At 37.7% G+C, this 15,485-nt stretch overlaps 2 protein-coding genes across 8 annotated transcripts; both read right to left on the reverse strand.

The window, feature by feature from the left end:
• Positions 1-1,086: 1,086 nt before the first annotated feature.
• LOC137945863 (protein TIFY 8) lies at positions 1,087-7,876 on the reverse strand. 3 transcript variants are annotated; one of them, XM_068791930.1, is made up of 6 exons: positions 7,223-7,761; positions 5,930-6,120; positions 5,296-5,756; positions 5,123-5,201; positions 1,433-1,670; positions 1,087-1,352 (listed from the first exon to the last, which is right to left on the reverse strand). In XM_068791930.1, the coding sequence occupies exons 1-6, from the start codon at positions 7,422-7,424 to the stop codon at positions 1,264-1,266; spliced, it is 1,260 nt and encodes a 419-aa protein (XP_068648031.1). In that variant the 5' UTR covers positions 7,425-7,761; the 3' UTR covers positions 1,087-1,263. The 3 variants fall into 3 exon arrangements, 2 of the variants coding, with proteins under 2 accessions (XP_068648031.1, XP_068648030.1); XM_068791929.1 differs by having other exon boundaries at positions 5,123-5,210; positions 7,223-7,753; XR_011111026.1 differs by lacking the exon at positions 1,087-1,352 and adding an exon at positions 2,971-3,210 and having other exon boundaries at positions 1,599-1,670; positions 5,123-5,210; positions 7,223-7,876.
• Positions 7,877-8,215: 339 nt separating this feature from the next.
• On the reverse strand, positions 8,216-15,155 carry LOC137946981 (pentatricopeptide repeat-containing protein At5g11310, mitochondrial). Of its 5 annotated transcripts, none has more exons than XM_068793276.1 (3): positions 14,862-15,151; positions 10,689-10,727; positions 8,216-9,609 (listed from the first exon to the last, which is right to left on the reverse strand). In XM_068793276.1, the coding sequence occupies exons 1-3, from the start codon at positions 14,903-14,905 to the stop codon at positions 8,607-8,609; spliced, it is 1,086 nt and encodes a 361-aa protein (XP_068649377.1). In that variant the 5' UTR covers positions 14,906-15,151; the 3' UTR covers positions 8,216-8,606. The 5 variants fall into 5 exon arrangements, with proteins under 5 accessions (XP_068649377.1, XP_068649376.1, XP_068649374.1 ...); XM_068793275.1 differs by having other exon boundaries at positions 10,689-10,730; XM_068793274.1 differs by having other exon boundaries at positions 8,854-8,979; positions 9,170-10,730; positions 14,862-15,155.
• Between the last annotated feature and the right edge of the window lie 330 nt (positions 15,156-15,485).

Below are 15,485 nucleotides of genomic sequence, written 5' to 3' on the forward strand. Positions count from 1 at the left end.
TTTGAGTATAAACTTAGTTGATATGAAATTTAAATTATATTATACCAAATTAACTGCCATTATGTTCAATTAATTAAGTAATTACTATGGTATTGATATTAATGACTTATTTTCATAATAAACTTAGTCGATATGAAATTTAATAGGCATACATTCCAAGCTCCCTTCTTGCCCTGCAATTTTGCTGTCTCAGATCAGCAATAACAGAGCTGGATTCAGCAGCCCATGACGAAGTAGATCGTTTCTGCATGCAACCCAGTCACCGACTCCAATAGAACTCCCATGTGACAACGGTGAAGTGCAGAGAAGGACAAACTCAGCGAATGTTGAGGGGGAAGCAGATCTATAAAAAAATGAAAGTGCAGTTGAGAAGGATACGATCAACTGTATCTTCTATCTATCTCCCCACGAAGACAGCAAAGAAAGTTTATGACAATGGTTCGTCTTTTGTAGAAATTGTGATACGAGAGGATTTTGTTCCTTGCTGCACATCTGCTACAGAAGAGAGTTTCAAAGGGTCCTTGCTACCTCCAAACCATGGCAATAACTTCATTTGTTGAGGGACCATGGGACAACTTGGTTTTGTGAAAAGAAGCCACAAAGATATACATGGCATCCATTTCCAGATGACCAGAACCTCTCTCATGCTTCTCATGTGTTTAGACTCGAGAAGATTCATTGTAGCACTAACAGAAATTACCTCATCATCTCTGAGATGTCCTCCTAAGACCAAGGTTTCAACTGTTATCGGATGTAACCTGCGCAACTAGAACTTTATTACCTTGGGAATGAGAGTAGATCAAAGGATAGTTCAGGCATAAGCATCGCATTTTGTATCAATTTCGTACATATATCTCTTACTGTGATTAATGAACTGTTCCGACCATTTCACCCGCAGTGCAGGTAGGCCGCCATAAGGTCTGAGTGCAGCAGCCAATCATGTGGATACAGGCAACTGATTTAGAAAATGTGTTAATTCATTTATATCACATTGCACCAGTACTTGGCATCTGCATTTTCAGGTTTTGGGATATTTGTTAAACATAGTGCAGCCATCTCAACTCTAACACTTCCCAGTTACTGAAATGATGAAAGCCTATCAAGTTATGTATAAGATAAAACCCGGGGGCACAACTGAAAGAAGGGTTTTCGAGATAGAGAAACAAAAAATCATGAGAATTCAAATTACAAGATTTAAAACCAAAATCATATCTTTACTTAAATCGACAACAGGATCAGAGGTCGAGAGACCCACGGCCTCTATCATACCTCCTTTTTGCCTTGCGTATCAGGCCCTGCTGCTTGACCTGCAGTTCTAGCATCTCTGACTGCCCTTCCACCAGGACTGACCCCTAAAAACAACAAGAGATAACGACTTTAATCAGCAAAACAGAATCAATCCATAATGTTCTCAAGTAGTTGAGAGTACCACCTTGGTTAGGAAAAGTGATTTTTGCTGCCTGGTTAAAAATGCCACTGGAAGTCCCTAGGACTGATGACCTCCCATGCAATTCCTGGGAAAATGCAGTCATATTGTTGTTAATGGCCGTATCATTCTCTCCACTGTGCGTCATGAAAGTTTCAGGAGGTGGGCGGATACTCGTTTTGGGAGAGTAAGTTGTGGACCATGATCCCCCAGTTGATCCAGCCATGGCCATTATTGCATCCGCCTGTTGTTGTTGCAAAATGTGACAATGCTGTTGTTACAAGGACTTCTTTCCAACGAATCTTAATACCGTTAAAGAAACAAAATTGAAACAACAGAAAAGAACACCACTCAAAAATGTCATGTAAAAATCAAACCAACAGACATGCATATAGAGGTCCCATCAAGTGAGAAACTAAAAAACTCTCTCCCGATCCAGCAAACTGTGATGCCTTGGATATGAATTCAGATGCCTCTTCCCTAGTTTCCTCATTCAGATCATGGGGTGAACTGGATGGGTTATACCCAATCCTACCAGGATATGGAACCAAGTCCGAGTAGAATAGATTAGATCCAAGTCAATTGCGGTGTCTCAAGATTCAACTGAGAACCAATACATCTGATGTGAGAGAGGTCCATATCAGGAAAGATGTTTAATTAGATATTTCAATGAGTGCATTACCAAACATAACACCAAAATGGTAACACCCCTATTATTGTTTTATGTTGTATTAACCTATATTAACCTCCTAAATGAGATGTGTTTATTCCAATTGGAGCACAACTCTTGGATATCACAATTTAAGAGGTATGGCTAGGGATGTTTTGGACATCCCTACTAGTGTTTTGGACTGTACATCTACTTCTGTCTATAACTTACATAATCATATGTTTGATAGTTTTGACCTTTCTACTGCAGAAGCTGCTTTCTGGAAACTAAGACATTGTCCAAGTGAGGTCCCAACTACTTGCCAGACACTGGATTGGGTTAACTACTAAAAGAAAGCAATTGACAGAAGAACCAGACTTTTTTTTCACTTCAAAAACTGTTTGGGGATTACTATTCTACTTGAAATCTGGATTGTTTGATATCATGAGAAGGATTGTAACAACTCAAGACTGTTCTAAGTGCAACAGATACATCTGCATCTCAAGGATTTTAACCCAGGTTTTGAACAAGAATAGCCAGCTTTCATCATTTGGCTGAGCTACTTGGAAAATTCATTTTCTTCCACTTTTCTTTTTGGGTAAGGGGTAGGCAGTGGGGGGTGGGTGCCTTAGCTTAGGGGAGAAAAGATGACTGCAAATGAGACTGGTGCCAGTCTTTATTGGTCTTAGCTTAGGAGAGAAAAGATGACAGCAAATGAGACCTATGCCAGTCTTTATTGCCTTTTATATAGTTAGTTTTGAGGTTTTTGACTCCAGACAATTGTAGGAAATGCACAGTGAGAAATATTTGAAATTTTAATATGTTACAACATTGATGGGGAAAGAGTATTAAAAGGGATAAAAATCATAAAGAGCAACTGTATTTTGTGTTATACTTGTGTTCATTTTATGCGACCACCATCCTCTTCTCCACAGCCACCATCAACCTAATTCTGACATTTTCTTCATGCCTGGAAACAGATTTCGATGAGGATGCAATTACACAATCAATTGCAAATAATTTGAGGGCACTCTTACAAGCAAGGGCCCACTCATTCTTGACGACTACTTAACCAACCTTTCAATTCCACATAGTCTTCTCTGAATAGGCTATAGATGCTGAAAGCAGGGGTGACCTGAAACAGACAAGACCACTTGTTTTTTCTTTTCTTCTCTCTATTTATTCACATCAAAGGCATATAGAATTTGCAAGCACATTGGAACTGAAAGCTTTTGTGAATGCTGATATGAAATAACCAAGATCCGGAAACATGTTATATATTTAATAAAACACTGCAGCAAAGACATATTAAGGGCAATCTTCATGTTGGAGAGTATAACCATAGATGACAACCCATCTCAAGGAAACAGATAGATGACAAAATAAATAATGACAAATTTGATGCTGAACTTGATGAGAATAACATGAAATATCAGCAGAAACTAAATAAAGCCCTTGTGACCCAAAACACAGTAGCAGCTACCATTAAGGTGGCCCAAAACTTCATTTGATATTGAATCATTTTGTTAAACAACTTTTGTTATATTGAATAATTAAGATCTGAGGTTGTTTATGAGCAACTGTTATTGAACCATTCCGAGGGTGTGAGTCTGTGAATGATTCAATATAAATAAACCATTAAGCAGGCTACCTAAAGCATCCTCAGGTTATATACAACTGTCTATAAGTTGCATCCGACCTCAGAATCACCATTTAGCAACTGTATTTATATGTCGCATCTGAGCATCGTCATCTGAAAGGCCTAAATGGAATTACCAGAGGCACAGACTACAAAAGGCTGAAACATCCAATGGTGAGATGCAAGTGACATAAACACCTTTAAAGAGAGACATGCCTATTGTTTGATTGTGCTTTTGAGTGCATTTGCTTTTCTTTCTACATTTTTGAGTTTCACATCCCATAGCTGCTACGTGAAACTACTGTACTTATTTTTTTTTTCTGGAAGAACATAATATTGTTACTTTCATACCCAGCAGCAAATTGTTTTTGTTCTCCTACTAAATTCAATAAACTTGTGAAGTTAGATCTCCCTTTTTATTCCTAAACTTATTTTTTCTCCTAAAAAATACAATTAAGCTCTTGTTTTTACCTCTACCCTTTTCATCCTACAGTTTTCAACATGATATCATCTTTCTTCCTATTAAAAGAAATAAACTAAATAAAATATTTTGTAGAAAAAATGAAGGGAAACACATGTTATTCCCACAAGATCTGGGACAAAGTACCCAAGGAGGTCTAGCCCTCTGAATTGTATAAGCTAAACCTAGAACCTCAAGGGACGAAATGTAACTACATGTATAAGCTATCGTGAGATTTTGCATATCATAGCTAGTTTTCAATGCTCTCAGCTTAATGTACCGAGATCGGCCAATTGTGCTGCTGATTCTTTAGTTAAAGAAGGGGTGACCCACCAATCCCTCATTGTGGGGCAACCCCTTCCTAAGATTGTATTTGTGTAAGCTTTGCTCTGGGATAAAATTTTCACCTTCTTCAAAGGAAAAAAACTTAGATACCGAAGGGAGCTTCTGTCTTTTGGAATTTTTCTTTTTTTTCCTCTTTTATTCAGGAAAAAATACTTATTTCCTTTTGCTTATTTTATTTTATTGAATCACTTTTGGTTCACATTTTTTAGTTTCCAATGTATTTGAAACATGTTTAAGTTAAACAAATCAGGAGTTGTACTTCTCTCCTGACTGAGGGCCATCACTCTGTACCAACTGCATCTTTTTGAACCCTGATCCAGAATATTGGCATGTCAAAGATTATGACCAACTTTCTACCTACAGCGAAAGTAATCCTTGACAAACGCAAGAGAAAATATAATTTTTGTGGATTTATCAAATACTTCTAATATTTTAGCAATTTGAAGACACAGGAAAGTTAATGGATGATGAACAATTTTCAGCCGAAACCCACAGTCCACCCTTTACAACTAAAATATGAAACCTAATTTGATCAAAAGAATAAATAAAGTGTACTAGATATAATTCCTAGATACAGAGATATCCAGAGAACATTAAGCTGACCTTATTTGGATGAACATCGTCAAAAACATGGGCTTGGCCAGCATAGAATATGGTCATTTGCCGACTAGTAGTTGTAAGACTGCGGCAACTGACAACAAGAAATAAACGTAAGGTATCATAAGCTTTATTAATAAAAGAGATACAAAAAACATATAACTGCATGATAGGTTTACCGGGACAGGTTAGTATTATCTGTTTCTGTAGTGGGGGAACTTGCATTCGGTCGACTATTATTGGTCAAAAATGCAGTTGGCAGTCTCTCAGAAACCCCGGCATTGGAATTAATCACTTTCAGAACACCAGAACTTTTAATGCCAGTTCTAGAACCTTCATCTGCAGCGGGCTGAGAAATAAGCATTGTAGTAGCACTAGCATCCCTATTTCTGCCTGAAGAATTCTTATCAATATTAGCAATTTGACTAACACGAGGGGGATAGTGCACCATGAACCCAGCATTCCTAGGCAAAGAACGGTCCCAGTTGGACACAGTCAGATCATGTCTACTGCCAATAGGGGGTTGCAATGTAAGTGGAGAAGTAGAAGTTTGTCTGGGTGGTAGCATGCCAAAGAACAATTCATCTTCATGTGCTCTCCTTGGTCGTTCACTTCCTGACTCATTTTGGAAAATCTGCATCTGAATGTGAGAATTGGGTCAACGTCCTCCACAAATAGTTGAAACAGGTAAAGACTATTTAACATGATCACTATGACCAATGGTAGACTCATTTTCAAAATAGAAGCTTGTCTGTCATATGGATCATTTGCTGTAATAACCTAGCAAGAATGCATATGAGTAAATTGCCAAACCTTTGTGAGACGTGAGCTTTCAATTGATTCAGGAGGGATCTGCAACATCCTATCTCTAGTGGAACCCATAAAAGCAGAGTCAGAGTTGCTCCTCTTTCGTCCAGAAAATCGGTTACTTATCTCAGCCCCAGAAAAATCACCCTTTGGACCATAAAACTGAACCCCCTCAAAATTGCTCCCAGTTTGCCTCTCTACCAATGGTTAAACAAGGCAACCAATGAGAATGGGAAGGAAAAAAAAATATTTAAATTAAAGTCAGCCCAAAAAATAGTACATCCCGTCCAAGGAAGTAGTGGAAGAAAAATGAAGCAACAAATCTTCCAAACTCAAAGCTAAGAGTTTAATTAATAAAACTTCCGGACTCCAATAATTACGCATTAGTAAGAGATCTGTGATAGTCCTTAAAAACAAGATAGCATCCAGCAACATTCCAATCTGACAGATGAATACTACAGAAAAAGGCAACACAATACATAAAAAGAAAGTTGACCCTAACGAAGTTGGGATACAGGACATAGAACCGAAATTTTTGGTGAAATAAAAAACCCGACAATCCTCGTCCTATAAATATAAAAATAAAAAGTTTCATTTACCGCAGTTGGATCAGAAAAAGAGATAGACTTTCCAATGCAAACCAACAAACCAACAAACAAAATGAAAAATATCGAAATAATAAGTTGACAGCAAATGTAGGTGATAACAAATCCTACTTATCCAAATAGAAAAGAATACGCATAAAACGATTGCAAACTTATAAACCCTCAAACTCGAGTGCCCATAAAAGAGAGAAATACACTCAAAAAAAAAAAAACATATAACAAGGAAAAACAATAAAGGCCATTACACAACAATAATAGAAGCCGATACAAATACAAACTTAATACTTCACATTACGGCATAAGCGACCGTTAAACAACCGGGATCTTTACAGAGGAAATTATCTATTAGAAAGAATCGATGAAAATCCAACGGGAAAAAAACCTCCATATCTGCAATCTACGTACTGATGGAAACCTCAGGAAATAGTGGGAAAAAAAAGGAAAAAGAAAGAAAGAAATGAAATGAAGAAAGTAAGATGTTGAGTGGAAAACACTAATTCGAATGCCATGAACTGAAAGAGAAGTGCAAAAAATAAAAAATAAACAGAAGGAGTGCAGAATGACAGAACCATTATGCAGCACCAACGCAAATATGTAAGCAGCAAACCACCGAAAAGAGGAACAAGCTTTTAAGAAATAAAAAAAAAAAAATGAAAAGAAACAACGGAAGAAGAGAACATCCGGATATTCAAACCTGAACCCAGATCAGAGCTGGCAGAAACATGCCCATGACCACCGGAAGAAGCTCCCACCGACGCAGACGGGGACGCCTCAGATAGACGAGTGTCTGGCACTCCGGTCTTGGCTAAAAGAACAGGCGATTCCTTACAGCTTACACCAAAGAAATCATGAAAGATCGGTTTCCCTTCATCATTGGCCATCATGAGAACCGCCATTTCTCACAATGAAAACCTCTTCATACTGGGCAAAAAGGGACCCGAGTAAAAACACAAACGACACAGAAACTGATACACCAAAATACTGGTACCAGTATTCCTCCAGTCTCAAATATAGCTAAGATAAATCAGTAGAAAAAAGATACAGCTCGGATTTTTACACGACAAGGGGGAAAGCAGTAGCAGCAGAAGCAGAAGCAGAAGCAGAGGGGCCTTTTTCAGAAGCTCACTGCTTCCGAGTTCCAGAAGGAGGACCCCGACATTAAAGGTCGGCAATAAAAAGCAAAAGTTGGCTTCGGTTTTCTCCTAGTACTACTCTCTATCCATGGGCTTGGGCTCTTCGCCTCTCCACAACAAAGAATGTTTTTATTCATTAAACTTTAGTGGCATTAATGATTGTTAGTTAATAATGATGATTTAATGAGAGTTGGCACGTGAGGACGAGGAGATTCTGAGATTTGTTAGTGGGCGGGTTTTTCGCATTTATTCTGGAGTAGAAATGTTGACTGGCTGCCGTCTTTTCTCTGCAGTGGACACTCCACTCCATGAGTTCGAAGCACGCCTCGCGCCGTCGTTTTCTTCTTACTTACACTTTTTTAACGGAATGCCCCTGCTTTTCTACTCTTTTACATCCTTCGCCACCTGTGTCTCCACCTGTCAAATTGAAACCGAATTATCGTAATCGTGGAGATTATCACCTGAATAAATATAGTATCTCGTTTAAACTATAATGGATAAAAAAAAAAAAAAAAAAAAAAAAGGGCTGCCTAACAGGGAAGAAGACTGCAGGATTACTTTTCCACTTTAAATATGTAGGAGCACTCTTAAGGTCCAAACTAATTTCCACTCTAAACGTGCACAAAAAGTATCCATACAAACCAAAACAGAACGTAAGCACCAATAATTGCAGGCTCGATGATTAATGAGGATCCTGAGACTGAATTAAATAACAAAAAAGAAAAGACTTAATGATGCTCCCAACCACGCCAAGGGATGGAGACTACACAGTTGTCACTGTTGGGAATTATGTGAGCTTTCTTCAAAGTACAGTTCAGGGTAGTTGGCAGCAATGACTTTTGTCAATTGGAGTATTTTCTTGTCCAGTTCAGGTTGAAACATAGCAGGAGCAGACTGTCGAAATTGTTATTTGCACAAACCAGTAGATAATCATCATGAACTCCTTCACGTCGCATAAACTCTTCTCTTGATGTCATCAATCAACCTGTTGGCACCTGCTACAGCACTTTCTTCTCTCCTACTTCTAAGCTCTCTTGGATCTCTACATGTTTTAAGAACATCTGACATTGCTTGTGCTTTCTGCATTATTTTTGACCTCATCTCATGGGCTTCTTCTTTCTCCCTTGGTTTGTATGTATCGGGTAATTTCCTTCCGTGTGGGACTCCATCCATCAGGTCAGAAATCCTCCTCACCATTTCAATCATCCCTGACATCCTCAAATCCTGAATCAACTTGGTATAAGTAATATACTCGGGGACTAAGCCCCTCTTTATCATTGCCTCAAACTCCACACAAGCATCCTCCCATCTCTGCAATCTACACAACAAATGAATCAACATTGTGCATGTTGCAGTGTCAGAATCAAATCCTCTGGCATTCATTTCTTTTATAATCTGCAATGCCAGCTGCAAGTTTCTATTCTCACACAACAACTTCAGTACTAGGTGGAATGTAAACCGGTCAGGCTCATAACCGGATTGTATCATCTTAGTATAAAGATTCATACCTTCTTCAACTTTTCCTGATTTAGCAAAATAGGCAAAAAAATAGTTATAGGTCCTTGCTGTTGGAAGATGGCCTCGTATAATCATAGCCTTCAGAATCTTGCTAGCACCTGCAAGGTCTCCTACTTTACAGTAGCCTCTAACCAGGGAATTATATGTTAGGATGGTCGACTCCAACTTGTACAGAGGCATTTTCTCAAGCATTGCCAGTGCATCTTTAAATCTAGCACTTTCCACTAGTCCATCAATGATAGAGTTATACACAATCACATTTGGAGCAATCCCTTTCATACTCATTTCTGCTAGTAATTCAACGGCTCGATGCACTCGTCGCATCTTGCAGTAGCCTTCTACGAGGGTCCCATAGGTTACAACTGTGGGTTCTATATTAGCTTTTTGCATGTTGCCCCAAATGCACTCCGCATCACGGAGCTTATGAACCCTGAAACAACCATTGATAAGGATATTATATGTCCGTGTAGAAGGGATGACCAAAGGGGGCACTGCAGAGGAAACCTGGTCAAGATAACGTATAGCAGAGGAAACATGACCTTCTTTACAAAGAGCATCCAATAGCATATCCAATCCATCAGAACCACCATAATCAGGGACTAGTTTTGAATGGTGCAGATATTCAAAGGTGCGGATTGCAGATTGGGTCAAGCCAGCACGAGCATAGCGTCGGATTAGGAGAGCAAAGGTCTGGAGAGAGATGACGAATGGTGGGGACGATTGGTGGAGGTGGCCAAGAATGAGGGACCAGGCAGCCTCAAACATGCGAGACCTGGCAAGGAGGTTGACAAGTGCATTGATGAGGGAGGGGGAAGGACAGAATTCAGGATATGAGCATGCCCATCGGTAGAGAACAAGTATTGGATTAGGTGAAAAATTGTTATTCTGGACGAGGGTTTCCAGAAGACAGGAATGAGGGATGACATTTATCCTGTTCAAAGCAACAGGTAGATCAGCTTCTGAAAGACATGGGTCCTTTAAAATGGCAGAGACTGCAGATATGTCTATATCTGTAACATTATACTCCAATTTTTGGAGAACAATGTCTTTCTGTTCTTCTCCTGATGGTTGTGATGCAGGTGATGTTTGTAAAGGGGGTGATGGAGGTTTTGGAGAAGAGGGGGGCCACTTGAGAAGTGGATTGCCCGGAATAGAGAGCCATGATGATGATGGAGAAGTGAATGACAGGTGGGAAGAGAACTGTCTAAGAAAGAAAGAGGACAAAATAGGGTTAGGAATTACTTTCTGAATAAAAAGGACAACAGAGAGGCCATGGAGTGGCATTTAGCTACCTCAGCAGATATGCCTAGCCTTCTTCATTAAAAGGGCAAACGCTCTGATACCATTAGGAAAAGCATCCATCTCATGGGCTCATGCTTAAAATGGAGAAACCCCAATGTAGTTCATGTACAGGGAAGTGAAACACTCAACACAGACAATTCTGGATATGTATGTCTGTAACATAAATGACACCCTTGTGTCTTCTTAATTTGGAATAGAAGCACTTACTGGAGCTGACGTCTGAAAAATGCAGCACACCCTTCAAGTCTTCTGGTAGAAAACAGAAGAGTTATGTTAAAAAAGTTACGAGAACTGTAAAAGAAAATCAAAGCCATTAATCTACTAAAACAACCATCATTTTCTACCATTCTCTATCTTCACAACATGTCAAATATCACTTTTTATAAAAGATTACAAAGAGGGGAAGATATAGATAAGAGGGCTGATCCAATACGAAAAGCCATTTGGTGTGAAACATGCGAAACGGCTATCTCAGCCGTCCAATCATGATCGGATGGCTGAGATAACCGTTTCGCAGGTTTCGCACCAAATGGTTTTTCGTATTGGATCAGACGTGTATATATGTGAACTCAAGAGCAAAAGGTAGAATTCTTATCAGCCAATTGAATTCTCTGTCATGGTACATTATCAAAGCAGTAATAGACACGGGAAAGAAATACACCTCTCCCAATTTCATCATCAGAATCCACACCACAATGTTAGTTTAATGTAAATTGATGTAATATCCATCTCTTCACTGAAATTGAGGTAAAATTCATCTCTGAAAAAGTAAATTTGATTCTCACAGATCTCACCTACCAACAGAATTCTCTGTCATGGAAAATCATAAAAGGAGTAACACACATGGTACAGAAATACGACCCCCAAACTCATGGTCAGAATTCATTATGCAACCACTGGTCTCAGAAATTTACATTTGATGTAGGGAGCATACAAAAGGAAGAGATGAAAAGGCTGCAATCCTAGCAGTAGCATCTCGGGAATGTGAAAAACAGAAACTAAAACTTAGGTTTAGCAGAATATAAAAACAAAAAAAATAGTTCCAGAAAAAATTCTAAAACTTTCACGCCAAAACAAAATGAAAAGAATGTGCCTAAGCTATTTATGAAGTCTGAAATGGATCTAAAATCCACTTTTGAAAGCGTAAATTTGAATAACACAGATCTCAGCAACCAATAGAATTCTCTGTCATGTAAAATTATCAAATCAGTAACAGACATGGGAAAGAAATACAACCCCAATACCATCATTAGAATCAACTCCACAAACATTGGTTTCAGAAAATCACATTTGGCATAAGAAGCAAACAAAAGGGAGAGGTGTGAAAAGGTTTCAAACCAAGCAATAGCATCTCAAAAATGTAAACAATAGAAGCTAAAACTTAGGTTCAATAGAATACAATAGGTTCAGCAATGACTATTAAACATCCCACAAAACAATTGAAGGAGAAAGTTGATTACAGTGCCATAACATAAATTTGTCATATCATGTTTTCATCCTGTTAGTTGGAATAAGCCCAAATAGATCAATGTTAGGAAAAATCCTGCGGTTATTAGTGAAGAAGGCCTCTTAACTTCACCAAGCCATTTTCAGATGGACATCTATTTTATTAGGCCTAGTTCGTGTCCCATTTAGTTTGTACCTAGTTGTATTGTTCACATCTAAGGCTTATTGTTTGTTTGCAGAGGCAGGGAGATGAGGGGAAGTGTTAGTGGTAGTAATCCCCCATAAATCAATGTTAGGAAATCTTGTGGTTACTAGTTAGGAAAAGACTCATTTACTTTGGCCAATCATTTTGGGATAGATTTGGACCCAACTTTAACACTTCCACAAGCGGCTGAAAGAACAAGGAGGTGAGAAGAAGGGAGCTGAACCACCGAAAGCACAAATGTCAAAAACAGTTGCAAAGGTTCATTTCCAATAACAAAAATAACAAAAAGCCGATTTAGGGTTTAGAGAAAAGGAAAACCTTAATGTGTAAAGTCATTGTTTAATACGGATTTTTAGAAACAAAACCCTTGTCTTGGAGAGTGTTGTTCAATCAGAGAAAATAGTTACCAAAGATTACAAGCAAAAGAAGGGAACAGTACAGGTGGAGGAGAACCAATTGGCAGAGACAAAAAGACTTTTGACAAAAGCATTCAGGGTTTTCATATCAAAGGCCAAGAAATCGAAAGAAAACAGAGGGTAACTTGTAAATTAAAATCATCTGGAATAGAAAGGATGAGACTTTTGAAAATAAGAGTCAATTGAGACTTTCACAATTTCTGTTTCTCTTAATAAATAAAGCTTTCCAACAGTGCAAGGTGAATGAGAGACAATATCATTGCAGCAATGTTTCGAGGAGACGTCATAGCATAACAAGCACAAGATCGTTTGTCCATTTATAATTTTTTTTTAAATGGCCATTTAATTCTATTACACAAACTAGTTTCATAAGAGGAGATTCTCTTACCAAGAGAAGCACACAAGAGTCGCCAGAAAAGTTTCTGCTATTTGGTATTGTATACCAGCAAGCAATATACATATAACGTATAAATTTTCTAAAAATGAATATATAAGTAACAAAATAAAATTCTATTTTTAGTTACATTGCTAAAAATTGAAATATTGAAATAACTAATAATATTGGTTTCCTAGTAGTAAATGGGAGCAGCTTACAAATCCTACCTCTAAGAGGAGTACTACAGCCACCAAAAAACAAAGGATTTTAAACCACCTTGAATGACTTTAAAACAGTAAAACCAAAAGACACTACTCTTTATCATGGTTCAATCTCTATAAAAATCATATATTTACATATAAAGATAATAAAATATACTCAAACATGGACAGGTTAAAAAATGAACTTGGGATAATAAAAATACCATTTGAAAGATACAACTAAATAGGAATTACCATTTCAATGCAAGTAAAAGTACTTGGGAAAATAAAAATACCATTTCAATGCACGTAAAAGTGATTCAAGGGTTCTAAAAAATCTGTACTTCATGATCCTTACATTACAAACTAAAATCGACATAATTAATCACTCCATGAAAACATCCCAAGGAGGGAAATTACTCCTTAACTTATTTCTGTTTCTTCTTAACCACCAGTTCCTCCAGTTTTTAAAGCAGGCTAGCAGAAATGATCTAAAAACATGCAAATCCCTTAGAAACTAAATACCTAACTAAAGCAATTATCAGTATCTTTTGAGTCCATGCAAACAAGTGAGCATAGAGAGAAAGGTCACTTTAATGGGGGAAACCTACAAATAAACCATAAGACATTGAAAGGACAATTTAATAAATTTTAAGGCCTGTGTTAGAAAGAAATACCGGACAATTATGCAGTGATTACTATTCTAATCGCAAAACTCAAGCATAAGTTTTAGATTTCCACAGTCAAAAAGATTTAGCAAAAAGGTGTCATATGATCATTTTTTTTGTCTATAAAATAGCAACTATATGTGCATATGCTATTTGAAAGGCTTGAAAAATGTAAGTAACATATAATGAAAGAGGCATACTGAAATTGTAACTTTCTAGATTGAAACAGGAATGTCCATACACCAACCAAGCTGCTCCTCAGGAGAGGCTCCTGCCCCTGCCTACACGATCTGGGCTACAAGCTCAAGCAGCAGTTCGGCATTGTGGGACCCACTATTACTTTCGAAACTTGAATGGGCTATAAATTCTTTTTGTAGAGAAAACAGACAGAAGTGAGGCAAAAGGGTACACAGGTAATTTTGATCATATGGCATAGAAGGCATTATTTTGAAAATCAGGAGTATAGGGGCAAGTAATCCCAACTCACCATGACAATAATAAACCATAAACCCTAACAATAAATTGAAATTTTCATACTAAGATCTATACTATGATAATAAAATTATATCCTAACAAAAAATTATAAAAGAACTAAAATAGAATCCAAGAATGAGGCTGACAAAAAATAAAAATTAAATTAAATTAAACTAAACAAATAATAAGTGAGAAGTCATAGTCCTACTTTATCATTGCTCTAATGATTCCAAGTTTCTGTTTGAATAGCAGATATATAGTTCTTAAAGTAGCTGTCATCTAACTTCATCCAAATTCCTCAAATGGGAAATTGACAGGGTCCTCTATCTAATTTTGGTGTTCAATAACAGGTCGTACTATCAACTTGACATGAAATTTCTTTTCAAACAAACAGACAACGAAGGATTTTTAATAGTCCGACACTTATATACTAACTTTTGCTTGATGGAGATAATATACTGTCCTCATCAAATGACCCTTTTCATTGTTCATTTCCAACAAAACAGAATGCTGCAAGAGGTTAAGAAAAGTCGCTGGGATTCACTTCCAGCAGAAATACAGAAAGATAGATCAAGGTTTAGAGAGAAGAATCTACCGTATAAAATCCCCAAGCTTTGGATTCAGACAGAGGAGAAACATGCACCTCTTTACCTCCAAAATCGATACGAAGAAAGAGGAGAGGAGGGAAAGGGGTTTAAAAGGTCAGAAGCACAGAGTACACGAAATCCCAAAATGCCGAAAGAAAGCTGAGAAAGAAGCGAAGTTGAATAGCAAATTCGGACGCATTGACAGGAGGAGGTTTTTTAGGACGAGAAGCAAATGAGAGTAGAACAGAAACGACGCGCGCCAGTCCTGCTGGAGGAGGTATAATGGGTCAAATCTAACAAAGCCTATAGGAGTATATGGTTGTTAATCTCCAGAGAATTTGATCCTAAAGGCAGAAAATAAAACAATGCAATCTGTTTAAAATAAAATAATGGGACTCTATTTATTCTTTTTTTTTAACATTTTTAATCCAAAATAGTTGCCTATGAACGTTTTCTTTTCACATCCTTCATGAATTATCCCCCGTTAATTCGCTTAGGCCTTGTTGCCTTTTCTAGGAAATCCATAAAAAATCATTTCCAAAGTAAAAACTAGTCCTCAGGAAACAGTAGTGTCCCTTCGTTTCCTAAGAAGGCATGTCCACTTGGACAATAAGCCTATTTTCTAAGGACGG

Source organism: Aristolochia californica, unplaced genomic scaffold, assembly GCF_029961685.1.
Source record: "Aristolochia californica isolate CCGP_79_NKW_82.1479 unplaced genomic scaffold, dmAriCali1.0.hap1 SCAF_12, whole genome shotgun sequence".
In the NCBI taxonomy this organism is placed as follows: Eukaryota; Viridiplantae; Streptophyta; class Magnoliopsida; order Piperales; family Aristolochiaceae; genus Aristolochia; species Aristolochia californica.

Bases quoted from the DNA above. Each gene is read 5' to 3' on its own strand.
- LOC137945863 (XM_068791929.1), bottom strand. From the start codon at position 7,424: ATGGCGGTTCTCATGATGGCCAATGATGAAGGGAAACCGATCTTTCAT. The intron at 6,121-7,222 runs GTTTGAATATCC...AACCATTGGTAG, and splicing joins CAGCTCTGATCTGGGTTCAG to AGAGGCAAACTGGGAGCAAT. The intron at 1,671-5,122 runs GTCAGCTTAATG...CAACAACAACAG, and splicing joins ACGATGTTCATCCAAATAAG to GCGGATGCAATAATGGCCAT.
- LOC137946981 (XM_068793273.1), bottom strand. From the start codon at position 10,463: ATGCCACTCCATGGCCTCTCTGTTGTCCTTTTTATTCAGAAAGTAATT.